This window comes from Sitophilus oryzae, unplaced genomic scaffold (genome assembly GCF_002938485.1).
Source record: "Sitophilus oryzae breed Bouriz unplaced genomic scaffold, Soryzae_2.0 scaffold_907_pilon_pilon, whole genome shotgun sequence".
In the NCBI taxonomy this organism is placed as follows: Eukaryota; Metazoa; Arthropoda; class Insecta; order Coleoptera; family Curculionidae; genus Sitophilus; species Sitophilus oryzae.
In genome coordinates, this window is record NW_022147536.1 from 1303952 (window position 1) to 1327525 (window position 23574).

General features: G+C 30.7%; 1 protein-coding gene across 2 annotated transcripts in view; it reads left to right on the top strand.

Moving 5' to 3' along the window:
* Positions 1–23574, top strand: part of LOC115890696 — a 317145-nt gene that overhangs the window by 168537 nt on the left and 125034 nt on the right. For both annotated transcript variants that reach the window (XM_030911002.1, XM_030911001.1), the window contains exon 3: positions 1437–1664. In XM_030911002.1, coding sequence (XP_030766862.1) covers positions 1562–1664 — 103 coding nt within the window. In that variant the 5' untranslated portion in view covers positions 1437–1561. The remainder of the gene's footprint in view (positions 1–1436; positions 1665–23574) is intronic.

Below are 23574 nucleotides of genomic sequence, written 5' to 3' on the forward strand. Positions count from 1 at the left end.
CGTCGCACCCCTAACCCATTCACAGAGCCTGTCTCTTGTGAGATTTTTAGGAACGCTAAGTGTCGTTGCGGGGCCCACGAATGGCGAGCCTGCACCAATTTTGGCGAGGGAATCAGCACGTTCATTTCCCTCTAGGCCGACATGTCCCGGTATCCATATTAGCGACACTTTGTTCCTATCTCCTAATATATTGAGTAGTTTCTTACAATGAAGAATCGTCATAGACGTGCTTTTTTTTATTTTAAGGTACTTCTAGAAGAGTTACAAACTTTAAATTTTGAATTTTAGGTAGCTCTAAGCTTATAAACAAAGGAAAAAATTAAAAATCTCGAAATATCTTTCCAGTCGAGAAAAAGTCGAGAAAACTAGAATTAATTGAAGCGGTCTCTTCTGATTTTATTTGTATATTAATATACCAACAATAATTCAAGGATTATGATTTTTTTCTAGTAGTAACTTCTTTAACTTCCCCAGCGACTCACTCACCGTCATCAAAATTCTAAGGTACTTCTAGAAGTCTTACAAATTTCAAATTGTGAATTTTAGATAGCATGCATAAGCATTTACAATGGAAGAAAAAAAATGAGAAATCCCGAGATATCCTTATGGATCAAAAGTTAGCTGTCTAGCCCCTAAAATATTATCAGCATTACAGTTAAATAAAATATTATCAGCATTACAGTGTTACCGGATCATTTAAAAAGTGGTAGCATCTTTGTTATTTTAAATGAAACACTCAGTATATTATTACATTTTTGGAAACTACTCTCATATCTCATAATTTTTCCATGATACCCTATATCTTATAGTTTTCGAGATAAAAAATAAATATGTGTAAAATTAACAAAAACATAATTTTGAATAAGCATTGCATAATATATTACCCTAAAAAAAAGGAGGATAAACTACAAAAAGAAATGAGATCCCATCAAAAACATAGAATGGAAAAAAAGTCTCGCAACACAATTCTTCCACTATAAAAAGTTGTGAGATCTCTTGTAAAACCAAGTCTGTTTATTTTATTTGGTTCCTCTTTAAGCACCTATTCAACAATTTTGTTATAAATTGTTACTATCAATATTAGTCATCTTTATTTCTGTAATAAGTATAATGACTTGACAATTGCACAGCACCATAATTATAAAAGAATAATCTACCCAGTGGCGTAGAGAACTTCTAGGAGGAAGGTTTGCCGCCCCCACAGAATCCGTTCGCCGCCTTTATAACATTTTTTTGTCTCCCCGCAGGTACCTGGAAGGTCGCCGCCAGGGGCGACCCTACAGCACGACCACAGCTAATAAATTAAAAACATTATAAATTTATAATAAAATAAATCAAAAACATAAGTCATACTCATCTTCATCAGTAAATCATTTCACCATACCCCACACACACACCCCGACACCACTGTTTATTCCAGTTATACTCTCTTTCAGCCGACCGCACGCATCATCAGCTGCGCAGCGCACCGTACAATCCCACCACGCAGCTCCAACTCGACCCCGCTGCGCACCGGACCAACTCAACGCTACCGCGCAGCATGCTCTGGTAGTTCTGCGTCATGCCGGCGGCAGCGGACGTCAGCCGGTCCGACTCGAACCGCTCGGACGCCTCGCTGAAGCCAAGGGTGTCGTTCAACAGGGACGTCCACGTCAAGAGGATCGGTAGGGAGCCTGTCGCTGCGACCTGTCCCGCAACCTTAGCCTAACAACTCCTGTCTCTAACGATTCTAACCACTGCTGACTGACACAACGAGGAAGGGAAATAACTCTATTAGGTGCCTGTAATATATTAATATTCTAATCATAGACGTAACAGTAATAGTAGATTTTTATTTGACTGAAAGTTATTTAGGGTGTTTTTGAAAAAATACAGGGTTATTCACCTCATTCGACACGGAGTCTTGTAGGCAAATCATTAGATTTTTACAAATCATGTGTTGTGAATGCGAATGTCATTTTCACAAATGACGTTCACATTCATAACTTATTAATATACTGGGTGCGTCTCAAAAGTGGCTCACCCCTATAACTTTTTTTTATTTTTTTAGTTAAAAAATGAGATTTGGTAAATTAGTATATGACATAAATTAGGATTGATTGACGTATTCAATTGTTTGTGGTTACTTCCTGTTTCACTGGAAAAGTCTACAACTTTTGATTTTTAAATGGCACCCTGGGTATTTTTTACTTTATTCGATAGAAAATGACATTCTGAATAGAATCACATATCATATGCGAACTTTTGACATTCTCGCTTATTAAAAAAGCTTATTTTAAATTTCAATCTAGAATGCCATGGCTATGTTAAAAGCACTAATTCTTAATCAAGGAGCCTTGGAAAAATAGATTTGATCGTTTAATGTTTTTAGTGTCCCGTTCTGGCCGGTTGAAAGATGCCCAAATCGTATTTTTAATCATATCTGAATTTTTTCAAATGGAACGAGGGTGGCTCATTAGCATATTTAAAAGCATTTTTTACGAATAATTTGATACCACACACTTGGTATTTCGAGTCAAATTTTTGTTATGAAACGCAAGTTATAATTTCAAATAAATCGTATACGAAAATGTCAAAAGTTGACATATGATATGTCATTCTATAAAGAGTGTTATTTTCTGTCGAATAAAGTAAACAAACATCGAGGGTGCTATTTAAAAATCAAAAGTTGTAGTCATTTTCGGTAAAACCGGAAGTGATCGAAAACATTTGAACACGTGAATAAATCCTAATTTATGTCATATACTAACATACCAAATCCCGTTTTTTTTTAACTGAAAAAATAAAAAAGTTATAGGGGTGAGACACTTTTGAGATGCACCCGCTATTGATTTCTGATTCAAATCCACATTTATTTATAATCATTTATTAACTAACACAATTAAGTAGGTATGTAATTATTTAATATTTGGGTGGAAATAATGGTGGTATATTTAATTAATGGTATACTGTTTTACAAAGACTTAAATAGTTTTCTTTTTGTAAACAAATGGGCTAGCATTATTATTGTTTCTAGCATCTGTACATTTTGTAAATTCGTTTAACAAAAATCTAAAATGTCAATATTACATGGATATATTGATAAATGAGGTCTAAATTATAAGGATGCATAAAATGCATTTTCTACGAAAATTTGAAGAGATATGTAAAAAATCGTATAATACAATTTAATAGACAATTAAATTGTACACCTGATTTGCGTAGATATACAGGATGTTCTATTTAAATTAAAGAAGTTATTGCCGTTTAAAGCTAGTAATTATTATTTAAAATAAATTTTTAGACACTCTGTATAAGGTAGTATTATCTTTAATATTACAACACAAAATTTTGAAAATAGAAAAGCTTCAGCATAATATTTGGTTTTAAAAACTTCAATACGCCTGTAGAAATGAAGCGTTAAAATTATTACTGCATTTTTACAAAATCGTGAATATTCCAAAAAAGGTAAATATATCTTTATTTTAATTATAAAAACGAGAAATACAATAATATACGGAGTATTTCGTTTAAAAAAATACAACTTAGATGTTTTTTATTTGTTTAGGACACTCTGTATCCTGTAAAAATATTTTTAAATTGTAGCTCTAATTGACAATTTGTAAAAATCTAGTCGTTTGGCTACAATACTCCTTGTCGAATGAGGTGAATAACCCTGTATATTCCAAAAATTTTATATTATTACATTAAAAATTTACAAATTACACAGTCAATTCGAGTCCACGAGAATATGCTACTATTGGTTTGCAGCAACTGGCGTTGCTCATTAATGATGACTAATGTGTAGTTATATTCAAACGATCTTTGTGGAAAACATAGTAATTGTTTTATATTGTTCACATATTTTTTATATTTTAGTAAAATGTTGAACTGCGGAAGTAAAATACTCAACATTATTATTCAATGTCATTTTTAAAATTTTAACTGGCACCGAAAATGGTATATTGGCGTTTTTTATGTGCATATATTGTCTTAAGTATTCATATTCATAATAATTAATTTCAAACATGCGTGTAATAGGTGGGATGTTCTGTATTTAGTAGCGTTGTAAATAATTCATAATCATTTTCTTTTAGTTGTTGTGTAATAAAATTCTTCTACGTATTATTTAACAATTTTAATTTATAAATTTGTAACAATTAGTGCATTCCATTTTGAGAACTCAAAGCTATTAATTTTTATAAATTTCCTATAGATCTTTTTCTCGTTCAAGGCAATTTATTTTAAAAACATTGTATTAGCGTGTTTACACATCTAAATCTAGTTAACTGCTAGAGATTTCCTTCCCAGCTGTTCCATATTTATTATGAAATCTAAGCAATTGTGGAAACTGGAATATCGCGTGCAATTCTTGAAAATAAAAATCATCCATCTAATCGATAAACTACCAACCGTATGTACTGCAACGATGTAAATAGAAGGAAAAAATAATAATGACCTCCAGACTTTCTTTCAAAATGTGTCGGAAAATATCTTTGAATAAGAAGACTAAGGAAGGAGCATAACGCTATCCATGTATTCATGCATGGTGGGCGGAAAAAGCACTCTAGGGTGGGGATCCTTGACAGTTCTGTTTGACGATTCATTTGACACATTTGAATTTGATTTGAAATTTTGTGGATTTGTCAGTCTTTACGGAGCTTATTTTATGTTATTTATTATTTATTCTACTACTGATAGTTGTATAAAGGTAGTAAATCTAGATGGAAATTGTGGCAGAACTTAAATTAACAGTGACACTATCGCGATTTATCGAAAAAGACTCTAAAGTAGTTGGTTGTGTAGCGTGCGGTAGATCTCGGCAAAAATTGAGTGAAATAATGGAACAACTTTTCGCTAGTAAGTGACTATATAATATACATACGTGTAGTAAACCGATCATTTAGGAAATTCACTTAAATTAACTAAATTATATATTTTTCTTGCATTTTAGCTTTTATTTATTACTTGTCAAAGATTAGATGTCAAATAATTTAGATACGTTAATTTGACTTACCTGCTTCAGTAGCGTATCGGATGTTTGTGTTAATAAATACTTATTATAACTTATCTATTTTTATTAGAATTATATATTTTTATAACAATTTTAATAACTACCAACATTTATTCACAACGTAAAATAAAACAACAAATTATTGAGTCTACCCCACGTCTACCCTACATCATAGTTTTACATTTTTTAGATAAAATTAGAACGACACTGATAAACCGGAATTTAAGTCGGCCATATTTGAGGCACATCGCGGTGTACCTAAGATTTTTGATATGCTCCTTCCTTAGTCTTCTTATTCAAAGGAAAATATATTTTATTCACAAACATACAATAACGACGTTTATGACAATGTTGACGTTGCCAATTTTTGAAAAAAATATTGACACTTTTAAAGGAAAACGCCCTTTTCTATAGCAGATAGACAAAAATTAATCTCGGTGTCTGGAGCTCAATTTTTATCAAAAACATGATGGAAAATATCGCACATAGATATCTGTTACCGTTTCGGAGTTACGGTTATTCAAAAATGTGCATTTCTAAAAAAAATTGCTGTAACATTTTTGGTACGGAAAATTTTGTATTTTTATGACAACATTTCCAAGGCACCTTTTTAATAATATACAGGGTGTCTCAGATTTTAATCGGGAAAATTTAATAGACGATAGAACTTGCAAAAATAAAACAAAAAGTTCATATCAACTAAGTAAGATTTAAAGCTTCCTTTTCGAGATACAGGGTACCATTAGAATACCAATTATAATATTAATTACCAATTAGAATTTATTTTTTTTCGCAAAAAGTAAGCAAGATAGACAAAAAAGTCAGGTGACAAAAAAATAATATTTTTAATTACTAAATCCAAAAATAATATTAAACTTCTAAAAAAGCAGTGACATGCCTATTTTTTTCCTTTAAAATAATTTAACAGTGATGCCCCACCGCCGCCCCTGGTCATTAAACTTAAATCTAATTTCTTTATATTTTAATACTTATAAATATAATAAATTTCTGTTTTTTATAATATTAAGGAATATAATTAAAAAAAAATAATATAATTAAATTTTTCTTAATTACTATTAACCGTTTTGTACAGGTTAAAATTAAAAAATAACTAAAAATAAGGCATTCTACCTGAAAATTAAGTTAAAATATTTTATTAAAATCTATCCTAAGGAAGGCACCTAATTTCGAGGATAATTGAATAGCTAACCGTGGACCCAGCCATTGGCCGTCCAGGCCGCCGGACTTTTTTTTTTAAATAAAAACCGGAAGGTTTTTATTTTTAAATTGCCCGTATAATCTCGACAAAAATTATAGGTACTTAGGGGTTATACGAGGGTGTCTTTCACTCTCAGTGAGTTAATGAATTCCGCGAGAAATGTTCAGAAACGGTCCTGTTTGTGCATAATAAAAAAGACGGTCGACATTTCGAACACTTCCTGTAGCAAAATCTCGTCTTGGTATATTGGTCTATTTATTATTAGTGTTATTGAATATAGTTTAAATATGTTGCTATTGTTAAATATAGTTTAAATTGTTATAAGATTCTCATCTCTTATTGCAAATATTATTTTCGTTTTAATTGCTGCTCACAGCTAGCATTTTTCTGCATTACGGCCGGCGCCGTTCAAAGCCTACTTATTCAAAGTGGGCGAATTTTTAAAAACTCCATATCTCGAGGAGGAATCGAGCAAAATATCAAGTATGCTATATTTTTGAAAAGGTAATTTTAAATTCTTTTCAATGAATTAAAAATATACAAAATCAAATTTTCTGTTGACAACTCTTAAATTATTTATTAATTAAAAAAAAATATACTTAAACCACAGATAACACATAATCCTTAAACTATTAAATTCTATGTAAAAAAGTGCTTTGGAAACATTTCATTTCTTTCAATCATTAATATACAAAATTTTCCATAGTAAAAAAGTTACAGCGATTTGTTAAAATGCACATTTTTGAAAAACACCCAGTAACTTCAAAACGATAATAAATATCGATGTACAGATTTTACCGTCAGATTTTGATAAAAATTGGGCTCCAGACACCGATATTAGTTTTTGTCTATTTCCTATTGAAAACGGTGTTTCCCTTTAAAAGTGTCCAGTTTGGCCCACCCTGTATATTAGGTCTATAGTCATATCAGACAATATATTTAATCCAACTGTTTCTTTACATTTTGTTCGTAAATATTAGGTCGAAGCAAATCAATATACAGGGTTGTTCACCACATACGACACGGAGTATTGTAGCTAAACGATTAGATTTTCACAAATTGTAAGTTCTGGGTTCGTTGAAGGTCAATTAGAGCTACAATTTAAAAATATTTTTACAAGATACAGACTGTCCCAAATAAGTAAAAAATATTATAGTTATATTTTTTTAAATGGAACACCCTGTATATTATTCTATTTTTGGATTCTACGATTGAAATAAAGGCAAATTTGATTAAGGTTTATCACACTTAAATCTTACCGTTTTTGAAATATTTTCAATTTTATGAAATTGCAGTAAAAATTTTAAGGCTTTATTTCTCCCAGGGTATCAAAGTTTTTAATACCAAATATTTACTGAAGATTAATTATTGATCAGTTATTGTGTTGCAATAATAAAAATAATACTACTTCATACAGAGTGTCTAAAAATTTATTTTAAATAATTTCTAGCTTTAAACGGCAATAGCTTGTTTAATTTAAATGGGACACCCTGTATTATTTAGGAGAATCATATGCACAATTTAATTGTCTATCAAATTGTATTATACCATTTTCACCTATCCCTTCAAGTTTTCGTAGAAAATGCATTTTCTGATAATTTAGACTTCATTTATCGATATACCCATGCAATATTGACATTTTAGATTGTTTTTAAAGTAACAAATGTACAAAATGTAAAGGTGCTAAAACTGATAATTTTACCAACCTATTTGTATACAAAAATAAAACTATTTAAATCTTTATAGAAGAGTTATACCATTAGTTAAATATACCACCATTACTTCCGCCCAAATATTAATTAGTTACGTATTTAGTTATGTTAATTAATAGATTATTCTAAATAAATGTGGATTTGGAATCAGAAATCAATATAATAATAAGTTATGAAAATGAACGTCTCTGTTGTTATAAATAAGTATTTGTCAAAAAATGAAATAAAATTTTTAAGGTGTTACTTTTTACCAGACTGTCTAATACAGATACAAAATTTAGTTTTTTAGTATTTGGAGCAATTATTATTAATCAACGCAAACATTCAATTAATGTAATTTGAATACTGGAATCATATAAATTGGTCCCCTTTTATAAATATTTAAACAATTTTATTTTTATTTTTTAATGACATAAACGAACTATATCGACAATATTAGTATCTGTACCCTTTAAAAATTTGTTACATCTTTAAAAAACAATCAAAATATCAATATCCCATGGGTATATTGATAATTTAGGTCTAAATTATAAGAAAATGCATTTTCTATAAAAAACCTGAAGACATGGGTAAAAACTGGAATAATACAATTTGATAGACAATTAAATTGTGCATTTGATTCTCCTAAAATATACAGGGTGTTCCATTTAAATTAAACAAGTTATTGCCATTTAAAGCTAGTTATTATTTAAAATAAATTTTTAGACACTCTGTATAAGGTAGTATAATTTTTATTATTGCAACACCAAAAAATAGGTAAATAGAAATACTTCAGTATAATATTTGGTTTTAAAAACTTAAATACGCCTAGAGAAATAATTAATGCTTTATTATTAATTATTACTGTATTTTGACAAAAACCTAAATATTTCAAAAACGGTAAGATTAAAATGCCTTAAACCTTAATCAAATTTACCTTTATTTTAATCGTAGAAACTAAAAATGTAATAATATACAGGGTGTTCTATTTAAAAAAATACAACTATAATATTTTTTACTTATTTGGGACACTCTGTATCTTGTAAAAATATTTTTAAATTGTAGCTCTAATAGTCCTTCAACGAACCCAAAACTTACAATTTGTAATAATCTAATCGTTTAGTTACAATACTCCGGTGTCGTATGTGGTGAACAACCCTGTATATGGTTAGTATATAATTTATAAACGTCTATACTCAGAAGTGTCAACAAGTTGCGAGAAAAAACTTTCATATTTCAGACTGTTTATAAACGCAGATAAGAAAAAATAACTAATTTCCATAGAATACCGACCTTCACAGCTTTCTGTGACTGTTTTTTTATTTTCTATCGGTCGTATCCATTACTACGCTTTAATTACCGAATTACAAAAATCACAAATTCCTTCATCTCACCTTACGATCGAGACACAAAGAAAGTACAGTTATACTATAAGTACACCGATCGGCGAATTCAGCGCAGCAATTTTACCATTTACGCTACGAAACACGTGAAGGGTGTTATTATTGCGTGTAGGGCAGTGGCGGCACGTGTTTCAACGTTTCAGAGCTGCAAAAACAAAAATAAATTGTGACGTGATCAAGCCCAAAAATGTTTCATCACTGTCGAGAGATTAACTAAATATCGATACAATAATGAAAACTTTCCTCCGAAGTTTGTATACTATTTTATTTACAACCACATTATTAATTAAAAAATAGGAACAGTATTTTATTTTGAAAAAAAAAAAATATGCGAAAATTTGTCATTTTGGCATTTCCATATCTAGAGTTACCGGTATCAGTGGTTGTTATGGTGCAAACCTTCAACAGCAAAACAATCAACCAAGTGACAGTTTTCAATTTCTCGTTCGCTTTTTCGAATTTAGATAACATAGAAAGCCAGAATGTTGTCGGAAAGTTCTGGTAATGAAGACTACTTTAATATTGGTACTCCACCAAAACTGACAGAAGCTGCAAAAAGAGCAGAAGCCAGTTTACTTCCAGAGAAAACTAGGGGGCGATATGAAATAGCATTGAAAGCTTTGAATAAGAAGACTTAGGAAGGAGCATAATGCTATCCATTGTATTCATGCATGGTGGGCGGAAAAAGGACTCTAGGATGGGAATCCTTGACAGTTCTGTTTGACGGTTCATTTGACACATTTTAATGTCATTTGAAATTTTGTGGATTTGTCAGTCTTTACGGAGCTTATTTTATGTTATTTATTATTTATTCTACTGATAGTTGTATAAAGGTAGTAAATCTAGATGGAAATTGTGGCAAAACTTAAATTAACAGTGACACTATCGCGATTTATCGAAAAAGACTCTAAAATAGTTGGTTGTGTTGCGTGCGGTAGATCTCGGCAAAAATCGAGTTAAATAATGGAACAACTTTTCGCTAGTAAGTGACTATATAATATACATACGTTTAGTAAACCGATCATTTATGAAATTCACTTAAATTAACTAATTATATATTTTTTCTTGCATTTTTGCTTTTATTTACTACTTGTCAAAATTAGATATCAAAGAATTTAGATACGTCAATTTGACTTACCTGCTTCAGTAGCGTATCGGATGTTTATGGTTATAAATAATTATTATAACTTATCTATTTTTATTAGAATTCTATATTTTTATAACAATTTTAATAACTACCAACATTTATTCACAACGTAAAATAAAAAAAAAATTATTGAATCTACTCCACGTCTACCCTACATCATAGTTTTACATTTTTTTAAATAAAATTAGAACGGCACTGATAAACTGGAATTTAAGCGGCCATATTTGAGGCCCTTCGCGGTGGACCTAAGATTTTTCATATGCTCCTTCCTTAGTCTTCTATTCAAAGATTGAAAGTATACGAAAAATGGTGTGCCGAAAGAAATGCTAAGAACATTGCTTCTGAGACAGTCTTGATGGCATATTTTAGCGACATGGCAAGGCATAGCATGATACAGACAATGCTACAATTAAGGGACAAGACTGACTAATCAAATAATCACAAACCCGTCGCTCTTTTAAAACGCGAGAATGTAGGTTTTAAGCCAAAGAAATCTAGCATTTTTACCTTCAACAAATAAATGTATTAAAATCTTCAACTATTATTGTTAATCTTCTTGTTTATTTTTGTTGATGTTAGATAAGTATTTAATAAAGATATTACAAGAATAGTTTGCTTAATTAAACGAGGCGAGAAATAAGAAAAACCGAGTGAGGGAAATTGGTGGCAGAAATGGTAGAGGGAAGAAATGTAGAAAATTTAACACTTTCAAATTTTTTAAAAGTAAGTAATGTCAGTATTACATATGTGAAAAATTAATACTATTATTGCACATATAGAACAATTCTTTTATAAGTTCCTCAATATGGCCGACCTAGTTACGAAAATTGGTAATTTTTTTTTAATGAAAAATAAGTTGGCGTTAGCGAATTCAGAAATTGATTTACTCTTTGGTTAACAATAATATTTTTCAGGATTGGCAAGTTGACGTTAAAGTTAGGTTATTAGGTGGTTGTCATAAATCATAAATAAAAACATAGATTATTGAAATTATTTAATAAGAATAAAGGTATTTTACCGCAGATCCGAAGAGATTTTACTTAAAGGTATTTTATAAACTTTCTCAGTCAGAATATTAACTCCCCTGTTTCTTATACCGTATGATCGAAAAAAAACGGCGTCCAGTTGGCTGGGAAATGACGATCGATGACATTTCCCATATAAATTTACATATAAAATGACAGCGTTCTTCATTTCATAGCCAACGCTGACGCCGTTTTTTCTCGATCATACGGTATTTCAGTTAAAGGGACGTAAGAACTATAGGAAGTGAATTTTTGTTTTCATGTTTTGACGATATCTGAGAGTTCCTAGAATTATCAAGATTATTGAATAAAAATAGTTGTTTAATAAGTGAAATTAATAGAAGACTTGGAAATAGGATGATGCGTTTCATGTTATACTTGATAGATCACCCCATTTCTCTTAATCTGTTTTTATTTCAGTACAGTTAATCAAGAGTACAAATTGAATTGATGTGTGCAAAAACAGCTATATATTTTCAAACATCTTATTTAAATAGTTCTTTTATATACTGTTAAACTGTACCAACTACAAAGTCTTTAGCAAAAATTTATAAGGTAATAAAGTTTGTAGATATAATTTATGAAAATTTATATATAAAGATTAGAACACAATCCTCTGAGAGAAAAAGAAATACTCAAAAACTCATTAAATATACTTTATTAAAAATAACAACATACAAAAACAGTCATCCATGCAAACTGTAATAATCAGAACATTATCTACATTATACCTTTATTAAATTTGTGTTCACACTCCGGTCAAGAAAGCCAGAAATGTTTGTTTAAATATTAACTTATTTTAAATTGCCAGAAACACATCAGAATATGTCACAACCACAACTATAGGTTTGGAATCAGTACTAAATTTTATAATTAGTGATGCGTCAACTAACAAGTATAGGATAAAAAAGAATTATTAATATCGAGTGTACTATACGATGTCCTTCTGCTTATTTATGAAATAACTTTTCTTTCAAATGTGAGGAATACCAGTAAAATAAAACATAATTTTTGGTTTGATTTGGTGTTTGATATTCTAACTACATGTATTACAAACCTTAAGTGCTTTTAGTGAGTAAATGTATTTTTTATTATTGTTTCTGTATCCTGTAAAGTAAAAAAATATATATTTCAAGAAATATAAAAACAATGCAATAGATATCAAACAGATTCATAAAAACTAATTACAATTGTACATATTATATATTTCAAGTGGTATTACCAACATTACCTTATTTAGGTCTTCTCTACAACTCAACTTTTAAACCTGTTTTAAACCTTCTTTACATTTTAAAACTAATTTACAACAATCTGTAATGCCCGCGCTGTTTCCTGAAATTAATATAAGTTTTAATCTATTTATTATCATTACATATTACAAACCTGAAAATTACTGATACGAGGAAACTTCTCAAAATAATTAGAGACCTTTTTAAAAACATCTGGACCAATTTATTTTCACGAATTTGTGGACGAGTCAATGTTTTCTAATAGGTTTTTAAGCGTTTTACACATTTTTTGAATATCTTCCAGCCTATTCCTCAGTTCTTGATCGGTGAAAAGATTATTTATAAGTATATAATTAGTACTGCAGGCTAAATAAAAGAACAAAATCAAGTAGAATCTGTGAATAGAAACTCAAAAAATAATGAAAATATTTAGAAAAAGGGGCCGTAAGCGTCATTGTCAGCTAAGTGCCAGAGTTCAATTAGATTTACCACAGATTATCAATTTGAACGATTTGAACTAAAGTCGATTCCAGTCTAGAGATTTTCGTTTTTTAAGCCTCCCATACTGAAGTCCGCCATATTGGGAAGTTTTACGTGAAAACAAGTATATTGACGAAACACCACTGGTTTGCAGCTACTCGCTAATGGTCCGCGTGTACCGACCGAGCTGTTATTGGCATTAATGAGTCGTTTTGCATAAGAATTAGGTGAGAGAATTAGGAATATCAGGCGGGCACACGTGAATTGCAAGGACGCGACAGCGTAGCGGCAGGAACTCTATTGTTCGGAGAGATTTATGCGAGACTTTGCAGCAACCTGCACTACGGAAAAAGTCACATTTACCAGGCGGACGGCTTCAGTCTTAAGAAACTGGGTCGCGAGAATATAGGGCTTTTCACATAAAGCTGTTCGTTAAAAGATTTATTGGACCTAATTTAAATATAAATCTCAATGTTTTTGATTAACTTATTTTACCTCAGACAAAAAATTAAATTGACAAACTTTACTGTACAGGGTGCACCAGTAAGAATAGCTCTCGGCTGTATATCGGAAAGTATTTGCCGTTGAGCCTGCGGAAAAAAATACCGTGCTGGCAACTGTTACATTTGGGTCGGCATTTACATGTGTGGAAGTAAATCGCATAGGAATCTTATTAAGTCGGAGTGAGAGAACTAGATAAAATCATTAGACATGTTTCTGAGCATCTGAAATGGAATTATAAGGATATCGTTAGGGTGTCATTTTTTTATAACGAGAAAACGTCAGTAATCGCGATAATTTAAAAACTCAACTTTTTAACACATAACATAACTCAAGAACCACTTTAGATATTGAAACTTTTTTTTTCAAGATCGGATATTTTACAATATGTTTACATAAGAAAAATTCGATAAGGTTGTTTTTTCCATTCAAAAATTGTAAATAATCCATCCATTTACTTTTAGAGCATAGCAATTTTCATCAATCGTGTATTTTTTTATTCATAAAGATTTTCACATACTGTCTACAAAGAAAATACAGCAGAAATATTAACAAAGTTCTTGGAAACCTACAATATATTATATCTAATAGATTTCGAGATATCGATTTTTGAATAATAGCGCGACCACTATCGAACACCCACTCAATTCCACTTATTTTTACCAAAAATGCAAGTGTTTCTAGCTTGCACTTAAAAAATTCAAGCTATAGGGAAAATTACAACGACTCGTTAAAAAATAAACAAATCAAATATCACGAGACGTAATTTAATCGTGAACGCATGACGTACACCTTTCCCTAGAATTTTAATTACTGACAAATGTATTGATTGGGTCGACCGGTCAACTGCGACAAATCTGCTACATCCCCTTCCACGTCTCTTAGCGATGTGCACAGTTTCTCCGTTATTTCATACCTTTGGCAACGTGTTTACTGTCCTCTCTTTGTTCAGTACATTATAAACGCATTGTACTCTTCTTACATACGGAAATCTCGACACAAGACTAACCTTTGCCAGCCCTTAGTATAACTAAAGAGGCTATGAGAAATTGCTGGAAATTATTTTTAAGTGTGTAGAACGGCCACTAGACGGCGCAACTCCAATAAAAAATAAGAAAAAGGAGTTTTTACACAATTTTGCCTAGATAATAGATACTATAAATGATAGCTTCATAATCTTCACTAAATTTTAAATATTTTTTATTAAATTATAATTTATTTAAATATTAATAACTCCGGACTGGATAAATGGAATTCAACAACCGGAGGCTCCTTTAAAAGAGCATTTCTTACTCTATATTATACAGTATAAACAATAATATTAAGCTTTTGAATGTAGACGCTAAGGGGCACTGTCTTACAATTTAACAAACATTGCGCGTTTATTCAAAATAATTAAATGCGATAGTATATGAAATTTTAACTGATAGTAAAGAGTAATAAAGGCTTAAAAAGTCAGCGAAAACCGCATCTTGATATCCTCTTTCCTCTTTCAAACCAAAGATATTAGCAAAATTATAATAAATACAAAAAAATAAGCTCCTAATTACCTTATTTTTATAACACGGTTACAGTAGCTTTCTTGATTATGACCATTCTAATAAAAACTAAGAAAGAAATGATTAGTTTGTTCTAAAATCAACAATATCCCAGAATACAATAATACCAGATGTTAATTTCTAATAATTAAGATATCTATGACAGTGAATAAGAAACGATGCCTCAGTGAAGTCATGGTAGGCTTTGGAAAAAAATGCTTTTGACGTAATAGTATAAACGTCAAAGTGTTATTTGATCAACATTTTGATAGTCTTAGCAGCGTTTCTTTCTCTTTTGGAAGGCATTTTTATAAAAGCAATCAAAAGCTAAAAGAGCCTGCTGAGACTATCGAAATGTTGATGTAATAATATTTTGATGCTTAAACTATCCCTTTAAAAGCAACTTTTTTTCAAAGCTGATTATGACTTCACTGAGGCATCGTTTCTTATTCACTGTCATTGATATCTTAATTATTAAAAATGAACACATCTGGTATCATGGTATTCTGGTATATTGTCGATTTTAAAATAAACTAATCGTTTCTGTCTTATTTTTTAATAGAATGAGCATAATCAAAAGGGCTACTGATACCGTGTTATAAAAATAAGGTAATTAAGGGCTTATTTTTTCGTATTTAATATAATTTTGCTAATAAATTAGAAAAATATATCTAAATGCGGTTTTCACTGACTTTCTAAGATTTTATTACTCATTAGCATCAGCTAAAATTACATATACTATTGCATTTCATTTTTTTTTAAAAAACGCGTAATGTTTGTTAAATTGTTGTTGACAGCGCCACCTAGCGTTTACGTTCAAAAGCTTATTATTATTATTGTTATGGTACAATATAGAGTAAGGAACGCTCTTTTAAACGAGCCTTCGTTTGTTGAATTCTGATTATCCAGTCCCGAGTTATTAACATTTATATAACAAAAGATCTAACCTTCCCCCACCAATTTATTTTAGCAGATAGGGCAAAATGGTTCCAACAAAAAAAATCCAAAATTTACTGAAGATTATGAAGCTATTATTTATAATACCCCTTACATAGGTAACATTTTGTAAAAATTCTATTTTCTTATTTTCCATAGCAGTTGCGCCCTCTAACGGCCGTTCTACAAAGTTGAAAATAATTTCCAGCAATTTCTCATAGCCTCTTTAGTTACATTTTTTTGTATGCCTATGGCTACTTTCCGAGATACAGCCGAGAGGTATTCTTAGTGGGCCACCCTGTACAATCGACCGGAACTTGCCACATACGTACTAGTAGTGGGAACTATCGAATGAATACTATCGAAACATTCGATAGTTGCAATTCATTCGAATAATTCGATAGCTAGTAAGAAAACAATCGTCGAAAACTATTCGAATAAAAATTATCGAATAGATGCGTCATCTGCCTTGAAATATTGTATTCTAGTAATTCGGCAGCAAAAACATTTATAAAATTCATTCATTTATAAAATTCATTTATTCGTCAGGATCGATTTTAATAAAATATAAACTGGATTTTAGTTGTCCGGCGATGTAGTTTTCTTTCCTAGAAACCCGACAGCGGTCGGTGGCAATGCTATGAAAGAAGCCGGCGTCTTTGATTTTTTGCGGAGTCAAATAATGATAAGGACACATTATTTTTTTATTGAGGTGCTAGTATTTACCCAGAAAATGCATTATGAAGGGCGCTGTTGCCATATATTCGTATTAGTTGGTATTAGCAAAGAATATTATTCTTTAGCATTAGTTAGTTAGGGATAGTATGTCTATATGTTTTGCATTTTTTTTATTAATATTCTGTTATAACACTGCAATAATATTTTTTATTTTGGATGTAGGAAAATGATTTTTAATGTTTTTAAGCAAAGACCGGTTTAATAAATAATAATGACAGTAATAATTTGTTATACCTATTAACAACAAAATTTAAAATCATTTAATAATATAAACATTTTTTTAAGTAGTAGCAAAATATAAACAACAAATAGAAGTCAAAAGTATTTATATTAGATCCTATTTAAAAATAATATAGTCTCTAAATGGCAACGTTGGTTTATTAAATAATAATAATTACAGAACTAATTTGTTATATTAACAACAAATTTTAAAATCATGAAATATAAACATTTATTAATTTTCTAAGCATGCAGTGTAATGGAAGGAAAATATAAATAAAAAATTAGAAATCAAAATTATTTATATTACTTTTTATTACTTTATATTACTATTTAAAAATAATATTTACTTTTACTGGCATTTACTTTAAAAAATAAATGAAATATTTCTACGCAAAAAACTACATGTAAGATAATTAGCATAAACAAAATACAAACATTGTTAATTTTTTTTTAAATTGGCACATGTAAAACTTTCAATTTAATTTTCTCACCCCAAAATTTGAGTTCGATAACCATTTACTTAACCACATTACTTAAATATGATTATTAAGTTCAACTAATTCATATTATTAAAACATCTAAAATACAAATATGTATTTTTAAAATTAATTGTAAGTTCATCTCATCTCTCTTAAAAATTGCTACTTCTCAAAATTTCCCATTAAAAAAATGCAGTCTAACCTAACCATAACATACCATATAAAATTAAATAATTGAAAGATCGGGCTACGGAAAATCACACAAATTTTCGGAAAAATTTTGACCTCTTCGCACACAATCGTCAATTAAAAAAAACTATTATTTTAGTATTTTAAATATTTTAATAAACGCAAAAATAGCATAGTATTTACAAGGCGAAGTTATAAAAATTTGGAAGAACTAATAATGCACTGACACACACAAAAATCAAACGAATACTAAATTTGATTTATCAAAAGCATTCGATATTCGTGGCGCAACGATAACCATTTAGTCGCACGGCGAGGTTGTCACATATGCTTTAGTATACAAATGAATGAATGATTTTATTCGAATAAAACCATTCGATAGTTGAAATGATCCATTCAGTAACCATTCGATAGTCTAATTCATTCGATAGTTCCCATCGCTAATTCGTACCGATATACCTACACAATCTAAGTTTGCACAGGCGGCCTGAGCGATAAAACTGAGCGTTTGTGGAGGCCTTTAGAAAACAGCGGTTTTAATAAAAAAATAAGTAAGAAATGATGACGAAACACGTCAACTAGTGCACTGGGCAATCATAATTAATTTTTCAACGTATCATTTCTCAAATTGAATTAATTAATAATCATGTACCTAGATGTGGCATAAATAAACCTGAAAGTAAATAGTTTTTAATGCAAATCTAATGCAACGTACAGAACATATTCTTTCTACCATAAAAGTACCAGCTGCGCAAAAATGCTAGAAAAACACATTATAAAAATCAATGCAAATCGTCTCGATAAGCAAATAAAAACACCACCTGACATTTATGTATGAACGTGTATATTAGTCTGCGATTTTGCAAGTTTGAATTGATAAATATCGGACTCCTCTGCCGACCTTATATGGCTCGACAAGGAGCGGTGGCGACCTTGATGGGACGCCTTAATGGTCATTGATGGTCATCGGAATAGTTTCGGAGCCCACGAGATACCGTGACGTCGGCAGATTCAGTTTTTTTTTCGTTCGTTTTATGATTAATATCCGTTTTTCAATTTAGAAATTTGAATAAAAAGTGGGTACTCTAGAATAATCAATTATGCGTGTTATTCTGGGTTATTAATTTTTATCAGCGGAGGTATAATTTTTAGTGAGACAAGAAAAGCGACAAATGATTCTTCAAAATATTCTAAAAAAATGTTTAAAACTGAAAAAAATCTTATCGAGTCTTTTTTTTAATTGGTGCATGTTTCTTTATTCCAAAATTTCAAGAAACCTCTTCCAATTATTATTATATTTATCTTTATATATACCGGATGCGTCTCAAAAGTAGTGATGGGCAAAACTGTTATTTTTAGATAACAGCTGAAACTGTTATAGTTATTTATAAAAAACAGCTTAAAATAACAGCTTAAAAATAACAGGTTTCTTTATTTTACTGCTAAATATCTGAAAGAGTATGAGGCGGTCACCGCCAGGCGTATTAACACGCAGTTGGCAAGTTGCAACAATGACATGTTCGGTGGTAGTATTTCCAGGGTGTCAAAACATTTCTAAATATCGATTGTTATCTAAAATACCTCTCTAAAAACGGTGGTTGTTTACAAATAAGCGCTGTTTACAAATTACGATATAAAAAAAGCCAAAATTCCGCCACTCGGCTATATCTATACAGTCCGATCTACCTACGCCCTGCCCCTCGATCCGCGTACATCCTGAATTGCGTAGCAGTGTACAGGGTGCATCTCACTCGATGGGCGAGAAGCTCTTAGTTATGATTTTACCATTTGCGGTCAAAAAATAGCAATATAAGAAAATGTGTAGTATATTCTTCATAAGTAAACCAACTGCACACTAGAGTTCGAATTAATTCTACACTTAAACACTTAAACTAGCGTGTACCCGCGACTTCGTTCGCGTCGAATTAATAATATCTAATGGTGATGATAAAGCAAAACAAGAATTTCCATTAACATACAAACTGGATAAAATTTTCTCACATTTGCCAAAAATAAGCTTTCTAACGTCGAGCAGTTTAAGCAGACTCGTGGTTAATCAATTACTCAACTTTTTGGAACACCCTGTATAATTTTTTAAAAAATTTCAAAATATGGAAAAAACAAAATAAATTATGCGTGTCCAGGCGTTTTCCCGAATATTGAATATTTGAGGGGCGTTTTCACCCTGTTGGAATTTGAGATTCGAGAAACCCCTCCTTATCGAACCTCAACCCCACAGTCAATCCGCTTGCCAAAAATCAGCTTTAAACGTCAAGCAGTTTAAGCAGAACAGTGATTACTCAATGGTCATATTTTATGAAACACCCTGTATATATTTTTAAAAAATCTTAAAATATGTAAAACAACATAAGAAAAAATACGCGTTTTAAGAGTTTTTCCGAAAAACTCCCGGTTTTTAAATAAAAAATATTCTAATATTTGAGAGTAGTTTCACCCCCTTAGAATTCGAGTTTCGAAAAATCCCTTCTTATCGAACCTCTACATACTAAAGTCAATCCGTTTTCCAAAAATCAGCTTTTTACGTCAAGGGCTTTAAGCAGGATTGTGATTAATCAATGACCAGATTTTTCAAAACACCCTGTAAACATTTTTAAAAAATCTTAAAATATTATTCTGAAAATTTTTCAGAATAAATAAATACCTAAATATTGAAACTTAATAAGTAAGTACTGAGACATACAGCGCCATAATATCTCGACCTCCGCCCGTTATGCTCGTAACAGGTTGAAACAGAATGTATCTAAAACAACTGATGCGTTATTCTCCAACCTGTTTCGAACCTCCATCGACAATCGACCGATGCAGCAGCGTTCCTTTCCCACTCCGATTATCTCGACCGCCACCCTGTTATGCTCGTAACAGATTGAAAAACAACATATCTAAAAATGACTGCTTCTCCAACCCGTTGCGAGCCTCCATCGACAATCGACCGATGCAGCAGTGTTCCTTTCCCACTCCTGTTATCTCGACCGCCAGGCGTTATGCCCGCAACTGTTTCAAAAAACCTGCTTCTTTTATATCCTATTATTTTTAAGCTGTTGCAAACCCAATACGACCATTTACGGTATCGACCGAAGCAGCTACGTTCGCCGTAGCGCTTTCCCCACTCCGTTGTCCGTTGTCTCGCCGCCTGTATCGATGGTTGACGAAATAACATGTTTTCCATCCATATTAGTTGTTTTTTGGAATTGCTTCGAGCAGCATAGAATTTCGTTGCGGTGCAGAGCGCCGACTTCGTTTTTCGTTTCACGAGCGGCCGATCTCTACGTGTCGTTATTTTATATCTGTTATTTTTTAGAAGTAGTAACGGTTGCGTTATGTTATTTATAAATAATTGTTATAAAATAACAGATAGTTAAATAACAACCGATCACTACTCAAAAGTGGCTCACCCCTATATATTTTTTTTCAGTTAAAAAACGAGATTTGGTATGTTAGTATATGACATAAATTAGGATTGATTGACGTACGAGATGGTATACAATCTTTATTGGTGGCTATTGGAATCGAATATTAACAATAAACTGTGATCTGGATTTACAGTTAATTTTCCTTCGGTTTTTTTCTTTTTTTAAATTATAACTTATAATTTGGCAAGAATGTGACACATAGCCATCTGGAAAGCATTGAGGGAAAAAGGAGTACCCGAAAAAATAACCCGCATGATTAAAATGCTTTATCATGATGCTACAAGCTGTGTATTACATAAAGGTTAAGTGGGGGAGAAAATTTCTAATGCAGTCGGTGTAAAACAGGGCTGCATACTTTCGCCGCTACTCTTTAACATCGTTCTGGATGTAGCACTAAATAGAGCATTTAAAGAACCACTAGGGATACAATGGGGACTCTTAAGCAGGCTAGAAGACCTGGACTATGCAGACGATCTATGCATCTTTTCCCATTCACATTCGGATATGTCTCCAAAACTTCTTAGACTCCAAGAGGAAGCTAATAATGTCGGTCTTTAAATCAACGTGGCGAAAACCAAAGAAATGAGGTCAAATACTCCCAACAACCAATGTCTATACATCTCCAACTGAGCCATCGAAAGAGTTGATGAATTTCAGTACCTGGGAAGTATGGTTCACAGCGATGGGGGCACAGAGAAAGATATAGAGGAAAGGATTTTGAAGGCACAAAGAGCTTTTGGCATGCTTACACCTGTGTGGAACTCCTGTATATATAGCAAAAAAACTAAAATCCAGCTCTTCAATAGCAATGTCAAATCTATTTTGCTTTATGGATGCGAAACATGGAAGGTTACGCGTGGTCTCATGGATCGCCTACAGGTGTTTGTTAACAAGTGTCTTCGAAGAATATTGAGAATTTTCTGGCCCAATCAAATTAACAACGAAGAACTGTGGAGAAGAACATCACAAAATCGAATAGATATCGAAATTAAGAAAAGAAAGTGGGGCTGGATTGGGCACATTTTGCGCAGACCCCAAGAAGATATCGCTAGACAGGCACTTGAATGGAATGCACAGGGAATACGTGCCAGGGGAAGACCAAGGAATACCTGCAGAAGAACAGTAACCTCTGAAGCCCAAGAGGTTGGGAAAATATGGAGAGAGATCAAACAGACAGCTCAAAATAGGATCAGATGGAAACATCTCTTAGAAGCCCTATGTCCCACGAAGGGATGACAAGAATATATATATATATATATATATATATATATATATATATATATATATATATATTCATATATATATCAACGTACCGGGTCTATATCCGTCGATTTATAATAAACTTATAATATATATATATATATATATATATATATATATATATATATATATATATATATATAATGGCCATATATTAAGATATAAGCAGCCCTAAATATATCAACTATATATATATATATATATATATATATATATATATATATATATATATATATATATATATATATATATATATATATATATATATGTATATATATATATATATATATATATATATATATATATATATATATATATATATATATATATATATATATATATATATTATTATTATATATATATATATATATATATATATTTATTATTATTTATATATATATATATATATATATATATATATATATATATATATATATATATATATATATATATATATTTATATATATATATATTTATATATTATATATTATATTTATATATTATATATATATATATATATAATATATATAAATATATATATATATATATATATATATATTATATTATATATATACTTATATATATATATATATATATATATATATATATATATATATATATATTTATTAAATCGACAGAAGGCAGACCCGGTAATGTTGAAGATAGGCCGTCAGACTGGACGAAAAAGGTATATCGGACGAAAAAATGTTCAAGCGATTTCAGGCCCTGATGCTGGACCGTTTAATTTGTCCCATTTATATAAAAAATATAGAGGTTTATTCGTTTTCGCCAGACCCACGACGTTGCCGCTTTTAATTCTCAAATATTTATATTAGAATTAGACGAACGGACCTTTTGACGCGGTAATTGATCACAGTGCAGAAGTAAAACGGTGCATTTCTGCTATAGTGAATATTATTGTACTTATTGTTAGTATTATATATATTCTGTCTTATAAATGCATCTGTACGAAAGCGTTTTTATCTGAAATTTCTTTGTAATAAGCATTTTGTAAGTGTTTACTAAGTGATGATGGAACCCCGTTTATTATCTTTATACTTTAAAAGAAAAAAGTTTAGCTACTTCTACAACG